Genomic DNA, 17,812 nt, shown 5'->3' on the forward strand with positions numbered 1-17,812 from the left:
ATGAAGGTGACTGCTATAGAAGAAGCTCAGGACATCAGTAACATGAACCTGGATGAACTCATTGGTTCTCTACAAACCTTTGAGATGAGTATTTGTGACACTGTTGAAAAGAAGAACAAAAGCATAGATTTTGTTTCTAACACAAAAGATAATTCAAGAGAAAGAAATGGTGGAAATGATGAAATTCTATCAGAAGCCATAGCCATGCTTGGAAAACAATTCAAGAGGTTCATTAAAAGGGTTGATCAGAAGTCCAAACCAAATGTTAAGAACACTTCCAAGGACATCAGCAAGACCTATGACCCTAGCAGAAGATCTAAAACTGAAGAGAAGCCCAATCAAGGCAAAGGGGTTCAATGTCATGGATGTGAAGGATATGGACACATTAGAGCTGAATGTCTTACCTACCTCAAGGAGCATAAGAAATGACTGTCTGTCACTTGGTCTGATGAAGATTCTGATAATGAGTCTGAAGAGGAAACTACAAAACATGTCACAATTTTAACAAGTGCCTATGCATATGATGATGATTCCAGTGATGATGAGCTAACATTTGATGAGCTTGTTGCCTCATACAAGAAGCTGTGTATCAAGAACGCTGAAGTCTGCAAACAAGTGGAGAAGAAAAAGATAATCATAAAGGAGATGGAAATTGAGAAGAATGAACATCTTGCAACCATAGACTCTCTCAATAGTGAAATGAGCATGTTGAACTCCAAACTTGATCAAATGACTAAATCTTTCAGGATGCTGAATAATGGAACTGACATTCTGGAAGAAATTCTGCAGTTTGGACAAGGAGCAGGAGGTATGTCTGGGGTAGGATTTGTGGCTAAAGCAGAACTCACTTCTGGGATCAGGAGATCAAAACCTGAAGCCTCCTTGACAAACCAGATGTCAACACCAATGTCACAACATCAAGGAAACAGAAGAAGGAGCCAAATAAAGAAGAAATTCCAAAGATGGAGGTGTCACTAATGTGGAAGATTTGGACACAAAGCCATTCTGTTTCAGACTAGTTGGATATCCCAACCAAACACATCAAGCCAAACCTAAACATGATACTCCTGACAGAAAGCAACAGTGAGTGGCTAAGAATGTTGCTCTAGTAGCACACACTTCTCTAAGAATGCCTGCCAAGGAAAATTGGTACCTTGACAGTGGTTGTTCAAATCATATGACTGGAAGAAAGAACTTATTAGTAGACATCAAACTTGAGGGAACCAGTTATGTGACTCTTGGTGATGGAGAAATAAGGGAAGTAAAAGGTGTTGGCAAGTTAGGATGTCTTGGTGTTCCTTATCTGAACAATGTCTTGTTGTTACCAGGACTGGCTGCAAATCTTATAAGTATCACCCAACTGTGTGATGAAGGGTTCAATGTCAGACTCACTAAAGAAGAATGAATTGTCACAAATGGAGAAAATAAAGAAGTCATGAAGGGATTTAGGTCTAAGGATAATTGCTACCTATTGGAGCCTAACACCTCAAACTACTCCTCTGTCTACTTCATGATCAGAGAGGAAATCAAGGATGGTTGTCAAGAGGTTGATGAATCTGATGAATTTGATGAAGAATCATATGTTGGAGACCTCACCATCAGTGGATTGGCTGCTGGATTTAATGAGACATGTCTAATGAATGAGAAACTGTGTATAAAAGTACGGGAGTATAGGAATACTAATAGATTCCTACTAGAAGAAAGAGTGTGTCTCATGAAAGATATTGTTGATCTGGAAAGAAAGTTAGAAGACACAATATCTAACGAACAAGCAACCAGGAAGATTGATGTTCTGAAATAAATTGAGCCAACTATCTCAAGAGCATGTGATAATGTCACAACAGATGTCTTGACATCAAAACTTGCTAATGAATCAAGTGTGAGCAATGAATCAAAAATCTGCTCTAGCTGCAATGTCAGAGAGAATGGTGTAACATCACTTGGCAACATTGTAAAACCTCAGAGGAACTTACTAAAGAAGAAACAAGATATGTTCATAACTCCATAGCCAATCTCCCGAAGCTCGCTTACAATGCTCAAATTGCTAAGCAGAACACCACTGGGTGTCCATTTGAACTGAAGGTTAAGGTTTCGAAACTTCTCTAATAAATCATGTTCTAACATCATCAACTCCGCAACCCGAAATTCCTTCATATTTAAGGCATCTGCTTCTTTATTAGCCTTCCCTGGATGGTATTTCAGTTCAAAGTCATAATCCTTAAGATACTCCATCCATCTTCTCTGTCGCATGTTCAACTCCTTCTGATCAAAAAGGTATCTCAGGCTTTTATGATCACTGAAAATATCGAAGTGTACACCTGTTGCACCCCAAAATTTGCCCTCTTTCTCCGTGCTATAAGTTACGGTAGACGTTTATTTCGTCTCCCAAAAATCAAGAAAAAGCTAAAAGAGTCTCTATTGTTCGAGGTCATTAAGTCAACATGCTTGTGGAGTGAACTGCAAGGAATGAGTCATGGTACAAAGTTATGAGCTTAAGGAGAGCGTTGTGTTCAAGGCACCATTATACTTTCGATTTACTAGTGACTCAACGTATGAATAAGGTTTGAATTAAGGGATTGATATTGAAATAGGGTCCCAATGATTTGAGGATGAATTTGATTTAACATTCTAATTGATCCTATTATTCAAACTTCGTTCAAGGCATTTTGTTCATCAAGGATTTAAGTCAAGCTAAGATCCACGAGTGTTATGCAAAGTCCATCAAAATTCAAAGGCTCATGTTCATTCAATGGTATACTTTACAAGACTAAAATTCTTCATTCAATCCCGATTCAACGTATGTTCACCATTTAAAAATTCAAGATCAATGTTCATTCCTTATGTCTTTGGTTGGATGAGGTTGTTTAATTTGAAAGCGCATTCAAGATTTAATCATTCATCGAGATCGTCATGAATTCAAGCTCATTGAAGTATCATCCAAGTTTCGTTCATTTTTTATGTCATTGAGATCTAGATGCAAAATTGGAAGAAACATTGTTGAGAAGCCTACAAAGTCAAGAGATAAATTCAAGGTTTTTCACAAGAGAAATTTACAAGATTACATTCAAACATTCATTCAAAGGCAATTACAAGTTCAAATCCAAGAGGTCCATTACAAAAGCAAAATTACAAAGAAATTACAACAAAGAGGGGAGCCTATTCTTCTAAGGCCCAAATGCCTGCTACAGCTTGCACCATACACAATCGCCATTCTCATTCTACAAGAGCTGCATCACATAATCAACCGAACCGGTTTCGGTTCAACCAAAATGAAACTTGCAGCAACACCTAAACGGTACTGCACTTCAAAATCCAGAACCGGTCCAAGAAGCTTGAGGAGAACCGAATCAAAAAACAACACAAAAGCTCAAGCTCAGGAGGGGGGCATAAGGAAAAAAATCAGTAACAAACCATAACAGAAAACGGAGAACGAAAAAATGAAGGACCGAAAGAGAAACGTAACAAACTTCAAGCTCTTCACGATCCATCTTCAACCATTAATCTTCAGACTCTTCATTCATCAATTCTTCAATCTCACCACCGATTCACCATACAAGAACTTGAATCCATAATCTCACATCTTCCATTCTCAGCCATAACCAATCTCTTTCTATCATCTTCATCATCTTCATTCTTCAACCATAACAAAAGGCAAAGAGAAAAATCAGAAACAGAAAGATATGTGAAAAAAAGAAATGTAACAAATTCGTAACAAACTTTCTTGAGATCGATTGAAGCTTTCTTCATACCTCTAACCGAAATCCTCTTCCATTCATTGATCATCACCACAAAAACCTTCAACCTTCATCGTTCTTTCTCGATTCACCTCCAACAGAAATGGTGAAATTAACTCACAACAATCTTCAATCTTCAATCTTCATCAACATCATCACCGAAACAACCTCCAATCCATCAATTCCTTCGATAACCTGCAACAAACCGAACTCAGCTTCCTTGCAATTCTTCTCCATCGCTTCAATCAACCTGCAACCTTCAAGCAACGACTTCAATTCTTCTTCATCTGCATCAACATGATACGATAACAGCGCAACAACTCGGAAAGAAACCAGGAGAAGAAAGGACCTCTTACCGAGTTCTCGATGTTTCATCACCATTCGACTCGATCTTCGTCATCATCGCATCATCATCACGCAGAATCCGTCTGAAAGGGAAGGAGCAGATCGGTAACGAAAACTCGTTCATGTACCACTTTATCTCTGGATTTCTCGTCGTTGAATCAAGATTGAAGAAGAACCGGATTTGTTTCTGGTTGAGCTGAGTTTGAATCAGAGGAATCGCCGCCGCGAGTTCACGAAGGAGAAGGAGGACAAGTCCGTACGTCACACTTCGCCGGTGATAAGAGTGGTCGGAGTTATTGAGATGGAGAGATGAGAGACGTGAGCGAGGTTCGGTCGGAGAAGATGATCATCTCCGCTGTGCCGCCGTCGTGTCCGATGAGAGGAGAGTCTGAGAAGGATTCCAATTGCCATGTAAAACCCTAATCCCTCTTTTTAATTCTCCTTTTGCTAATGTGTAATTAAGTGAGAATATTTGTGATTATTTTGGCAATTGAATTGTGGTTTAACAGACTTAATGTGATTAACTGATAATAGGATCTGGAATTTTTAGTTATTAAAGTTTGAACTAAGCAAAAGCTGAAAATAATTGGATCATAACCTTGGGCTTTCAGTTTGCGCGCTATCCACACCCCTTAGCCCAACCTCACATTCTTCTTTTTGGCATGATAAGAAACTACAACAAAAACGCCCTTGGGCCAAATTCTGGATGGGCCAGTGCGCCTTTGTTTCTCCCTGCACCACCAATTGCTGTTAATTCGCCCCTATAGAAGTTCATCTTCATTTTTTTGGCATACAACATGCTGTAACAAAACACCCATGGGCCAGTGATTGGGCCCTGCGCCCCTATTTCTCTTCATGACATTTGATTCCACATTAAACCCCCCTGTGTGCATAGTTTTACATATTAGATTTAGTTGTTTTAACTAGTTTGTTTCCTATTTCTTTTAGATAATAAAAATGTGTGAAAACAATGATATTTTTGTTAGATTTTGACATGATAATAGAATATAGAATCATTGAGTTTTGCTAATTTTTGGTTGATAAAAAAAAGATAATCAAAAGCATGTAATATCTTTTGCTCGTTAGAATTTAATTGTTTTGCACATAGTTTTGTTCTATTACTTTTAGATGAAAATGTCATGAAAAACAATTAATCTTGTTAGATTTTATTTTAGAATTTACTTAGAATTTAACTTCTATTATTTTCTATGGCGGGTGCATGCCTCCTTGTTATTACTGATTTGGTTGTTGAGATGTGCGAGGTACCTCGAGAGGACCTTCGATTGCTCCGTGTTCCACTTTATTTGTGGGACACGAACTCGCTTCCGGTGCGACTTGACTTGTGTTGTGTTCCACTTTATTTGTGGGACACGAACTTATTCCCGATGCGATTCACCTGATCTCTCATTCATTGAGATGTATATTCCTATATCGTCTGGCTTATGTTTCTCTTGCAGGTTGCTTGTGTGGTTGTGTTTGATACGCACCACATAGCGGTGGTGATTTATTTTCGCACTGCATCGCTTTGACGCTTATGCTGGACTCCTGGCTTTGCTGGATGTTAGATTACGTGAAGTTTCTTAGTTCTGCTTGCGTTGCTAGCTCACTGCGGATTTGCTATCCGTTTGGTATCGTTCCCTATTCCCTTTTACTTCTTTCTGTACTTTATCGCTTTCTCGCATCATCCTGTAACATGAGAAGTAGGACTTAGACATGCATCTGGCCAAGCCCTCGAAAGAGGCTCTGTTTTTGTTGGTGTGTTTACATTTGTGCTTTGCGGCAGGGAGTCACGGTGTAATAAGTCCTATATGGCACTCCGTTAAGTCCTCTTGGAAGGCACGCGGAAAGGGTTAGCAATCAACCCCCGCCTAGTCTCATCGAGTCTGTTCAGTATGCGCACGCTTCGCGTTGTTTGCTTCCGAACGTGCAAAAGATCTTGTTATCGAGTATGTCAGGTAAAGGGTTCATGTAGCCGGACCCCCGCCTTTCCTATAGCTCGCGTCGCTCGACGTTGATGCTCGGTGTACGCACGCACCGTTTTCCTTTATGATCCGTGACGGCTTGGTTGCTGAGAGGGGTCCGCCCTCTTGTCTATGGCCCGATCATTTTCACGAGGTCTAATGCTTGGTTGACTTGGGTTGAGCTGCTCCCCTTGGCTATGGCGGGACCGCTTTTCTACCATTCGGTCAGTACCGTTGGTTTGTTTGCTTTACGAGCGGATGCTCGTTTGTGTGCTCATTGTGTGCTTCCCCTTTTCCTCGTAGGTTGCTAGTTTAGCTTAGACTTGTACCCTTTGTATGATAACATTAGGTAGCAAGCTTTCCCCCTTAGCTTAGGTTTTCCTCATGCATCTTTTAAAACACAAACCACACTCTTTGATTTTCTTTTCTTAAGAGCTTGTTATTTCCGCTCCATTCCCAAGCATAAGTCTCCAAAGGTCGAGCAGCGGAGTGTGAATGTAACTCGTTCACCTAAAAAACACAAAACAAACAGAAATTAGTTAGCCGAGCTACGGTAGCTCTGATTCTGCAAAACAGATACGTAGGCAGCGGGGTAGGGCCCGTGCGAGCATAATCCTTTCTTTTCCCTACATTTTGCATTCATTTTAGTCCAGATTAGCGTAGTTTGCTTACACACCCATAGATTTAGACACAGGCGTGGATACCATCGAGTACGATGGGCGCGAGGGGTGCTAACACCTTCCCCTCGCGTAACCGACTCCCTTACCCTTTTTCTCTGGTCGTGAGACCGTTGTTTTGTTTTGTGGTTTGCTGGCATTCCCTTCCTTTTCAGGATAAATATGTTAGTGGCGACTCTGTTCATTTTCGCGGTAGCGACAGCTGGCGACTCTGCTGGGGACGTCTCGACCTGTTGCTGGTCCGGACCTAGCGAGTCGATCCTAGCGCTTGTGTGTTTATCTTTGGGTGTTTTACTGCTTTGCATATTTACCTGTGTGCATTGCATTCTATGTGCGCTTTTACTTTTCTGCATCATATTCTGGACTGTCTGGATTTCTATCAGTGGGTGGGTGTTTCAAGAGGTAAAAGACCCAATACCCAGGTCATGAGTGATACCATAGGAACTAGGACTAGAGTGGCCGTGACGGACAGAAGGCGTATGCCTGATTGATCTGATCACGTATCCACGGGCAGAGCTTGGTGGAATGAGGCAATATCGTATGATAACGCCTACATTCGATCCTCTGTTGGCTTTTTGACCTACTCTGGCCTAGATTTACCCGTGAGTGGGGCGGGAATCAATCATTGCTTAACAGGTACATTGATGGTGACTTTGGTTCTTGATCGAGGGTTACCGCTGTTCTTGTTTGAGGGTTACCATGGTTCTTGTTCGAGGGTTACTATGGTTCTTGTTCGAGTGGTTTTGTTCCTGTTATGATGACTATGGTTCTGTTTCTATTGATTATGGCCCGTGATCTACGGGGAGTTCCGAATTGGTGCCGAACCTTTGAACCTGGGCCGTGTAACTTTGAGGAAATCCAGACATGTCTGGTGGGAGACATCAAAAGTCCCACCACTTTGCATCATTGCATATTTACTTTCCAAAAAATGATGTACAAAAAATAACTAGCATACATGTTCTTTCCATTTCCAAGGAATTGTATCTTTAAGCCTCGTGTCGAGCTTTTCCATCTCTTGCTTTCAAAAAACAAAATCAAAACGCGAGGATTCCTTGGAAATCGAATGAACATGGCATTGCATTCATATCATGCATCTCATAGATTTCATGCATAACAGGTGTTCAGGATCGAGGATCTCTTATTCAGATTTGATACTCTCACCAGATTCACAGACTTGACTTGTTCTTATTCTGTGTTCAAAGATCAGTTATAGAACAACTTTGTGGGGATTTTGCCAAGATGAAAGCTCAGTTGGGGTTGTTTATGAAGACATTCAAGTTGTTACCCATGCTCAAGGATTCCTAGTAAGAAAAACTCATGGAGCACTTTGTGGATCTCTTCCACAATTTTGCGGTTTCTGAAGCTTCTAGTCAGCGGTTAATCTCCTTTTCTCTCGTGAATTCAAGGGGTATGTTCTCGAAAAAGGAGGACCGAAAGACAAATCAATATGATTCTCATGTCTTATGCTCATTTGCTTCCATGCTTGCTTTATTTGCAACTGGTTAAGCTCCGTGTTGTGTGGTTGTCTACAGGTTCTTTGCTTGAAGACAATGACACTAGGTGTGAGTTCTATTCTGGGGCACCTGGTCGTGATGTTAGTATTTGCAAGTCTTTGAAGTTGCTTGGGGCTCCCGCACGAGGGATAAGCAAGACATTGTCTATCTTGAGCATTGCATCACTTGCATTGCTCGAATCCCTAAAGCACTTACAATTTTCGTGTGACTTCACCAGAATCTTCTTCCGGGCGGTAATCGAGAGTGATATGCAGAGACACCTCTCATTCTCAAGGTTCTGCTTCATATTCCGAGTCACCTCCTCCTCCTGGAGTTTCCTTATCGCTAGCATTTTCTTGTCAACAGAGACGGAAGAGAAGCAAGCTAATGTAATCCTAATGCCTGGTGTTCAGTTGCTTCCCTGCTTGTTGGAATTTCAGTTGGTTAAGATTCATGCTTTGGTTCTTCCTCACCACAGATTGCTCTCCTGATTTTGACGACAATACTCGGTGTTTTCCATTCAGGGGGCACCTGATCATAATGTCAAGCCTTACAAGGTGTTGAGATACAAAGAGTCCAGAACTTGCTTGATACAAAGATGTTCAAGTTTATTCATATTGGTATCTACTGGTAAATCTCATTTCATCTGCTGCAAGCAGGCTGTTATTCTTCCTCGAGGAGTAACAAATGAGAATCACTTGTAAATTAGTGCTGCCAGAGGCTTCCTTCCCAACAACTGTTGTGTGTTCCAAGTAATGACTTTGATAGCCAAGCGTCATAGGTTAATGTTGTTCACTGATAGTAATACAAGTTTCCATTCATGATGGTGATTACCGTTTCAGCAGCTATGTTTAGGGCTCCCGACCGAAGGATAAGCAAGACTCCGTGTTCTTGAGTTTGCATCATTGGAAGCTCAAATCCCTAAAGCATTCACAAAATCCAGTCGCTATATTTGGGGATCCCGACCGAGGGATAAGCAAGACGCCTTGTATCTTGAGTTTGTGCACCACTGGCATAGCTCAAATCCCTAAAGCTGGACACCTGCAACTTCTGTATGACTTTGCCGAAATCTTCTTCCAGGAAGTAATCTGAAGGGTTCTACAGGAACGTATGCAACGCCTGGTGTGTTTTCCACTCTGGGGAAGTTGGTTATCTGATTGAAGACTGTAAGTCATTCAAAGACAAGGTTCAAGACCTGATTGATGCAAATGCTATCACATTCGCACCTGAAGGCCAGAATTGAAGTTCTCGTCCGACTCAGCGGATCTTCTAAAGCAATAAGTCCATACGGAGAAGATCTCCTCAACATTGGCAATTCTTAAATCACCATGCATGTTCATGTTTAAGCTTTCTTGCTTTGTTCAATACTGTTTGTATGTAAAACTTGTTTGTTTTTGAACTATAATCATAATGCATTGGATATGTTTGTCTTGAAAAAATCCATTCGCTTTTGCTCTTATATGTTTTTATATGCTTTGTGTGATACTCAACTCTTGTTAATAAAGCATGATAACTCCGTAAGGAGAATGATGAGCATGATACCAAGAACCTCAAATGGTATGCTTTTGAGTAGAACCCTGTTGATGATGTACAGGCATTGTTTCAAATTCCCAAACACTGGAGATATAAGGGAGTGAGACCTTCGTTAACCCTTCTGAGCCTTCGAAGTAGGAGTTTCTTTTCTATGTAGAAAAAACCCTTATTTTAACCCTGGGGCAGGGTAGTATTCAGTTAACCTGATCGAGCATTCTAAATTCATCAGGAGCACACATATAAGGATACAACAATGGCTATCTTTCAAAAGGTTGAGGAAAGTCAAATCCACAACGATTATCCCTCACCTCAGGAGGTCGAGACATCAAATTTATCCCTCACATCAGGAGGTCGAGACCAACATCAAAGCCGCTGTGGATTATCCCTCATATCATGAGGTCAAAATATGACGATACCACAATGGTAATTCTTCATCAACCAATGATTCAAGCAGTCATAATCACTTCCAACAAATCATAGATTCAGGATCACACGACTTGTTCAAAAAAAAAAAAGAAAAAAAATAGAATAAAAAAAAGAAAAAGCCCGCTAAGTCAACAACTTGAAAGCACGTGACTTAGGCAAAAGTTAGGGCATCCCGCTGGACATCCAAATCAAAATTCAAAAGAATTTGTCCAGGCAAAATTTAGGGAAACGGAAAAAAAAAGCAAAGCTAAAGCGAAAAACAAGGATTACAAAATAAGAATCCTCATCAAAAGAACAAAGTCGTGTGATCAGACATCAAAAACGAAAGGTAAAGTGACTGCCATATCCAGAAGACCTCTTTGACTCCTCAATCATTTTCGAACTCCTCTTGAAAGATGAATGCTCATGTCAAGTTAACTGAACTTAGGACTGGAGAACATCACGAAGGGGGTGGGCACCAAATAACTTTGAGCCTAAAAAATCCTTTTTTCTCAAACCGTGAACCTGACCACGTTACAACCCTGAAAAGTCCTAATTGAAGCAGGGTCAATTCAAAAGCAAACTATACACGAGAATACGGTAATCTGACTCCTAGGAGATCCGCTAAGTGCTTGAGTTGGTATCACACCATCTTTCTTTAACAAAAAAACTCGATGTTACGACATCCTTTCAAAAGTTTTCTTTAAACTTCGAGACAAACATGAACTTTGCATTAGAATTATATTTCTCATAATAAACATTCTTTGCATATGAACAAGTGCTTAACATCAAGAAAGTTTCCATCATGAACTTCAGATGAAGAGTTTTATCCTCCTGAAGGACAGGTTGTCTTCCGAACTCCGTTGAGCAGAGGTAGTAATATTTCAAAGTCTGATCCCCTCAGGGGCACAAAAGCGTTTGAATACTTTGCCGAGAAAGTTTTCACTCAATCTGAGGCACTCAGGTCAAGATTAAAAAAAAAATCTCTCAAAATGCTAAGCAATTAGGGGCATTCACCCAAGCACAGTCAAACCTACTTCAAATACAGGTTAATCAGGGGCATGGTTCCAAATTCCCTATTGGCTGGGGCAAGACACTATGCATTGGCATTCTTTCCTCATCAGGAGGTGTTCAATTGAAAGTTCAGGTGTTAGCTAAACAACTTATGAACTCGAAGGCTGTTGAAAGTCAGGATCATCATCCTTAACATTGATCTGAGATTGAAAGTCCAATACTTGTTGGCATCCTCACAATCAATGAGAATCTGCAGAATTCTTTGAAAGCCAAAGCTCGTTTGGTCTCTTTGAAGTCGATACTTGCTTGACCCCTTAAGCCCACTTCCTGATGGCACTCTCTCAGAAAATCAGTGCCTGTTGGATACTCTGGCCGATGCTTGTATGGTGTTCTAATCACTGCTTGCTTGTCAACTCATGAATCCATTGCTTGTTTGGAAAGTTTCAAGCTCAGATGTCTGACAATCTGTTCGCTCTTGCATCTGCCCATTGTGGGTGAGCATTGCTGTTCTCTGCCATGTGAGGAAATCCCGTGGACGTCATGCTATATCCTGGGGCATTTTCATCTGTTTGCCTCGCAGGTACATCCTTTCAAATACACTGTGTCAGCGCGTTGGTGGATCTATCCGAGTGAGATTCTCATTCCCCAGCCAAGCGAGAGATCCTCATTCCCCAGCTGAGTGCATCTCGATGAGATCTTCTTTGTTCCAAGATTCCCATCTCCTCAGCAAAGCATCTCAATGCAATCTCCGTGCTTCAGAAGCCTTATTCCCCGATGGAATGTCTTCTCCCCAGTAGAATCATGATTGAATGGTATTTGATTCCCCAGCAGGCTCTTAATGAGGTTTCTTGCCCGAATCCCTCGTTCTCCCCAGTAGAGCGTGTTTCTCTCCAACAGATTGACCTGTTTTCCCCAAGAGAGTCATCTTATTCCCCAGTGGAGTTGTCTTAACAAAAGGCTCTTATGCTGAGTTCCTTATCCCTAGCGGATCTCTCATATCCCTAGCAGATCGTTGTGCAGAAGTATTCATCTTCCCCACTGAGTTTCTCTCCTCAGCAGAGTTTCACTTGCATCCTCAGCAGAATCTATGTCCTTCAATGATTTCCCCAGCGGAATGCCTTCTACACAAGCAAGTCGGTTACTCCCCATCAGAGTTATCTCCATGACTTGCTCTTATCTCCACATCCCCAGAATGTCGAGAATTTGCTTCTCCATTGAAGTTGCCAGGGTATTCCCTAAGCAGATAATTGGGATGTCCATATCCCCAAGCAGGATTTATTCCCCAAACAGAGCTCGCATCCAGATTTGATCATCTCCAGCAGATTTCTGATCCATCTTTGCCAGCTCGCAGTTTGTAACTTTTGGTCACTCATCTTGTCCTCCTCGCAGAGTTCTATACTCTCTTCAGGACTTCTTCAGCAATTCAGTGCTCATCCGTTGTTTCCTTAAGCAACGTCCGAATCATGCATCATTCGCATTGCATTCTCTAAGCGTGTAACGTCTTCCTCCTCGGAAACGTTATTCCATACACATTCATACATGCATCATGCATAAATCATATCATATCTGTTTCTTTCTGCAGGAAAGTTATCAAGATTCAAATGCTCCCTAGAGAGCAATATTCGCCTAGTCATTACAGGCGCTTATCCTGATGTTTTGAATCAGAAGAGGATTGTTCTACTTATTTTCTGACGCAGCTCAGATCAGTTCAAAGACATTCCTATTCCCGATGTCCCCAGATCGGTGGAAGATATTTGTTCCTATCCTGATATCCATCTCAGTTGAAGGAACCGCCTCCGGATCTCCCAAGATCTTCCGAAGGAGCAAGCCCTCTGATACATCAGATCAGTTGGAAATATCTACTCCCTGACGATTTAGTCCGTTCAGAAGAAGAAACTCGTTTGCCCAGTCCTGATACCTTACTATCAGTTGAGGACGTTTTCTTTACCCGACGTACACAGTTCGGAAGAAACATCTGTTCCTATCCTAATATTCAGATTCAGATTAGTTGAAGGAACCGCCTCCGGATCCCCGTGGTCTTACGAAGGAGCAAGCCACTGATATCATCAGATCAGATGGAGATGTTTGCCTGATTGACTTTTTCATTCAGATGAAGATTGTCCTACTTATTTTCTAGCATCATGTCTAGATCAGTTTAAAGGCATTCTTTCCCCGGCGTACACAGTTCGGAAGAGATATTGTTCCTATCCTGATTACTAGTTCAGTTGAAGGAACCGCCTCCGGATCCCCGTGGTCTTACGAAGGAGCTAGCCGCTAATTCCCAGATTAGTAGGAATATCTACCTGATGATTTAATTGCATCAGAAGAGATGTCTGCCCAGATTCCCAGATCATGATTCCCAGATCAGAGATACCTATTACCCGTTGATGTCCGATTCAACCGTTGTATCTCCCTCGATTCCCAGATCGACCTAAGACATCTATCCCGATGCATGTTCGGAGACATCTGCTACGCCTGATACTCAGATCAGTCGAGATGTTCCTTCTCTTGATGCCCAGATCATTTGAAGTGTTTTCCCCTGCCTGTGGGTGCCCGTTCCTTCTTATCACAAGTTGGAACATATTTATTATCTAGATCGATTGAAGTTTTTTCTCCCTGCTTGCGGGGTGGTACATTCCTTCTTATTGCAAGATGGAATCTTCTATTGATCAAGAGAGAAAATTTTCGAGTTCATTCTGGTATTCAATCTCCTTCCACCTCAACGGTTCGAAACTTTCGTTTCTCGCTCGTCAGGTTCAAGAAGTTTGAATAGGGGCAGCTGTTGCACCCCAAAATTTGCCCTCTTTCTCCGTGCTATAAGTTACGGTAGACGTTTATTTCGTCTCCCAAAAATCAAGAAAAAGCTAAAAGAGTCTCTATTGTTCGAGGTCATTAAGTCAACATGCTTGTGGAGTGAACTGCAAGGAATGAGTCATGGTACAAAGTTATGAGCTTAAGGAGAGCGTTGTGTTCAAGGCACCATTATACTTTCGATTTACTAGTGACTCAACGTATGAATAAGGTTTGAATTAAGGGATTGATATTGAAATAGGGTCCCAATGATTTGAGGATGAATTTGATTTAACATTCTAATTGATCCTATTATTCAAACTTCGTTCAAGGCATTTTGTTCATCAAGGATTTAAGTCAAGCTAAGATCCACGAGTGTTATGCAAAGTCCATCAAAATTCAAAGGCTCATGTTCATTCAATGGTATACTTTACAAGACTAAAATTCTTCATTCAATCCCGATTCAACGTATGTTCACCATTTAAAAATTCAAGATCAATGTTCATTCCTTATGTCTTTGGTTGGATGAGGTTGTTTAATTTGAAAGCGCATTCAAGATTTAATCATTCATCGAGATCGTCATGAATTCAAGCTCATTGAAGTATCATCCAAGTTTCGTTCATTTTTTATGTCATTGAGATCTAGATGCAAAATTGGAAGAAACATTGTTGAGAAGCCTACAAAGTCAAGAGATAAATTCAAGGTTTTTCACAAGAGAAATTTACAAGATTACATTCAAACATTCATTCAAAGGCAATTACAAGTTCAAATCCAAGAGGTCCATTACAAAAGCAAAATTACAAAGAAATTACAACAAAGAGGGGGGCCTATTCTTCTAAGGCCCAAATGCCTGCTACAGCTTGCACCATACACAATCGCCATTCTCATTCTACAAGAGCTGCATCACATAATCAACCGAACCGGTTTCGGTTCAACCAAAATGAAACTTGCAGCAACACCTAAACGGTACTGCACTTCAAAATCCAGAACCGGTCCAAGAAGCTTGAGGAGAACCGAATCAAAAAACAACACAAAAGCTCAAGCTCAGGAGGGGGGCATAAGGAAAAAAATCAGTAACAAACCATAACAGAAAACGGAGAACGAAAAAATGAAGGACCGAAAGAGAAACGTAACAAACTTCAAGCTCTTCACGATCCATCTTCAACCATTAATCTTCAGACTCTTCATTCATCAATTCTTCAATCTCACCACCGATTCACCATACAAGAACTTGAATCCATAATCTCACATCTTCCATTCTCAGCCATAACCAATCTCTTTCTATCATCTTCATCATCTTCATTCTTCAACCATAACAAAAGGCAAAGAGAAAAATCAGAAACAGAAAGATATGTGAAAAAAAGAAATGTAACAAATTCGTAACAAACTTTCTTGAGATCGATTGAAGCTTTCTTCATACCTCTAACCGAAATCCTCTTCCATTCATTGATCATCACCACAAAAACCTTCAACCTTCATCGTTCTTTCTCGATTCACCTCCAACAGAAATGGTGAAATTAACTCACAACAATCTTCAATCTTCAATCTTCATCAACATCATCACCGAAACAACCTCCAATCCATCAATTCCTTCGATAACCTGCAACAAACCGAACTCAGCTTCCTTGCAATTCTTCTCCATCGCTTCAATCAACCTGCAACCTTCAAGCAACGACTTCAATTCTTCTTCATCTGCATCAACATGATACGATAACAGCGCAACAACTCGGAAAGAAACCAGGAGAAGAAAGGACCTCTTACCGAGTTCTCGATGTTTCATCACCATTCGACTCGATCTTCGTCATCATCGCATCATCATCACGCAGAATCCGTCTGAAAGGGAAGGAGCAGATCGGTAACGAAAACTCGTTCATGTACCACTTTATCTCTGGATTTCTCGTCGTTGAATCAAGATTGAAGAAGAACCGGATTTGTTTCTGGTTGAGCTGAGTTTGAATCAGAGGAATCGCCGCCGCGAGTTCACGAAGGAGAAGGAGGACAAGTCCGTACGTCACACTTCGCCGGTGATAAGAGTGGTCGGAGTTATTGAGATGGAGAGATGAGAGACGTGAGCGAGGTTCGGTCGGAGAAGATGATCATCTCCGCTGTGCCGCCGTCGTGTCCGATGAGAGGAGAGTCTGAGAAGGATTCCAATTGCCATGTAAAACCCTAATCCCTCTTTTTAATTCTCCTTTTGCTAATGTGTAATTAAGTGAGAATATTTGTGATTATTTTGGCAATTGAATTGTGGTTTAACAGACTTAATGTGATTAACTGATAATAGGATCTGGAATTTTTAGTTATTAAAGTTTGAACTAAGCAAAAGCTGAAAATAATTGGATCATAACCTTGGGCTTTCAGTTTGCGCGCTATCCACACCCCTTAGCCCAACCTCACATTCTTCTTTTTGGCATGATAAGAAACTACAACAAAAACGCCCTTGGGCCAAATTCTGGATGGGCCAGTGCGCCTTTGTTTCTCCCTGCACCACCAATTGCTGTTAATTCGCCCCTATAGAAGTTCATCTTCATTTTTTTGGCATACAACATGCTGTAACAAAACACCCATGGGCCAGTGATTGGGCCCTGCGCCCCTATTTCTCTTCATGACATTTGATTCCACATTAAACCCCCCTGTGTGCATAGTTTTACATATTAGATTTAGTTGTTTTAACTAGTTTGTTTCCTATTTCTTTTAGATAATAAAAATGTGTGAAAACAATGATATTTTTGTTAGATTTTGACATGATAATAGAATATAGAATCATTGAGTTTTGCTAATTTTTGGTTGATAAAAAAAAGATAATCAAAAGCATGTAATATCTTTTGCTCGTTAGAATTTAATTGTTTTGCACATAGTTTTGTTCTATTACTTTTAGATGAAAATGTCATGAAAAACAATTAATCTTGTTAGATTTTATTTTAGAATTTACTTAGAATTTAACTTCTATTATTTTCTATGGCGGGTGCATGCCTCCTTGTTATTACTGATTTGGTTGTTGAGATGTGCGAGGTACCTCGAGAGGACCTTCGATTGCTCCGTGTTCCACTTTATTTGTGGGACACGAACTCGCTTCCGGTGCGACTTGACTTGTGTTGTGTTCCACTTTATTTGTGGGACACGAACTTATTCCCGATGCGATTCACCTGATCTCTCATTCATTGAGATGTATATTCCTATATCGTCTGGCTTATGTTTCTCTTGCAGGTTGCTTGTGTGGTTGTGTTTGATACGCACCATATAGCGGTGGTGATTTATTTTCGCACTGCATCGCTTTGACGCTTATGCTGGACTCCTGGCTTTGCTGGATGTTAGATTACGTGAAGTTTCTTAGTTCTGCTTGCGTTGCTAGCTCACTGCGGATTTGCTATCCGTTTGGTATCGTTCCCTATTCCCTTTTACTTCTTTCTGTACTTTATCGCTTTCTCGCATCATCCTGTAACATGAGAAGTAGGACTTAGACATGCATCTGGCCAAGCCCTCGAAAGAGGCTCTGTTTTTGTTGGTGTGTTTACATTTGTGCTTTGCGGCAGGGAGTCACGGTGTAATAAGTCCTATATGGCACTCCGTTAAGTCCTCTTGGAAGGCACGCGGAAAGGGTTAGCAATCAACCCCCGCCTAGTCTCATCGAGTCTGTTCAGTATGCGCACGCTTCGCGTTGTTTGCTTCCGAACGTGCAAAAGATCTTGTTATCGAGTATGTCAGGTAAAGGGTTCATGTAGCCGGACCCCCGCCTTTCCTATAGCTCGCGTCGCTCGACGTTGATGCTCGGTGTACGCACGCACCGTTTTCCTTTATGATCCGTGACGGCTTGGTTGCTGAGAGGGGTCCGCCCTCTTGTCTATGGCCCGATCATTTTC

General features: G+C 41.1%; 1 protein-coding gene and 1 long non-coding RNA gene across 2 annotated transcripts; one reads left to right on the forward strand and one right to left on the reverse strand.

Moving 5' to 3' along the window:
- LOC131597731 (uncharacterized) lies at positions 1 to 1,405 on the forward strand. Its single transcript, XM_058870406.1, has 3 exons — positions 1 to 64; positions 455 to 808; positions 1,113 to 1,405. The coding sequence occupies exons 1-3, from the start codon at positions 1 to 3 to the stop codon at positions 1,403 to 1,405; spliced, it is 711 nt and encodes a 236-aa protein (XP_058726389.1).
- Positions 1,406 to 14,637: 13,232 nt separating this feature from the next.
- LOC131599533 (uncharacterized) lies at positions 14,638 to 16,204 on the reverse strand. The gene is made up of 2 exons (XR_009282824.1): positions 15,373 to 16,204; positions 14,638 to 15,256 (listed from the first exon to the last, which is right to left on the reverse strand). It is a non-coding gene; the product is annotated as an uncharacterized LOC131599533 (long non-coding RNA).
- Positions 16,205 to 17,812: the final 1,608 nt, after the last annotated feature.

The sequence above is a fragment of the Vicia villosa genome, linkage group LG4 (assembly GCF_029867415.1).
Source record: "Vicia villosa cultivar HV-30 ecotype Madison, WI linkage group LG4, Vvil1.0, whole genome shotgun sequence".
Taxonomy (NCBI): Eukaryota; Viridiplantae; Streptophyta; class Magnoliopsida; order Fabales; family Fabaceae; genus Vicia; species Vicia villosa.

Bases quoted from the DNA above. Each gene is read 5' to 3' on its own strand.
- LOC131597731 (XM_058870406.1), top strand. From the start codon at position 1: ATGAAGGTGACTGCTATAGAAGAAGCTCAGGACATCAGTAACATGAAC. The intron at 65-454 runs GTTCTCTACAAA...GGTCTGATGAAG, and splicing joins GAACCTGGATGAACTCATTG to ATTCTGATAATGAGTCTGAA. The intron at 809-1,112 runs GTATGTCTGGGG...TTGCTCTAGTAG, and splicing joins GTTTGGACAAGGAGCAGGAG to CACACACTTCTCTAAGAATG.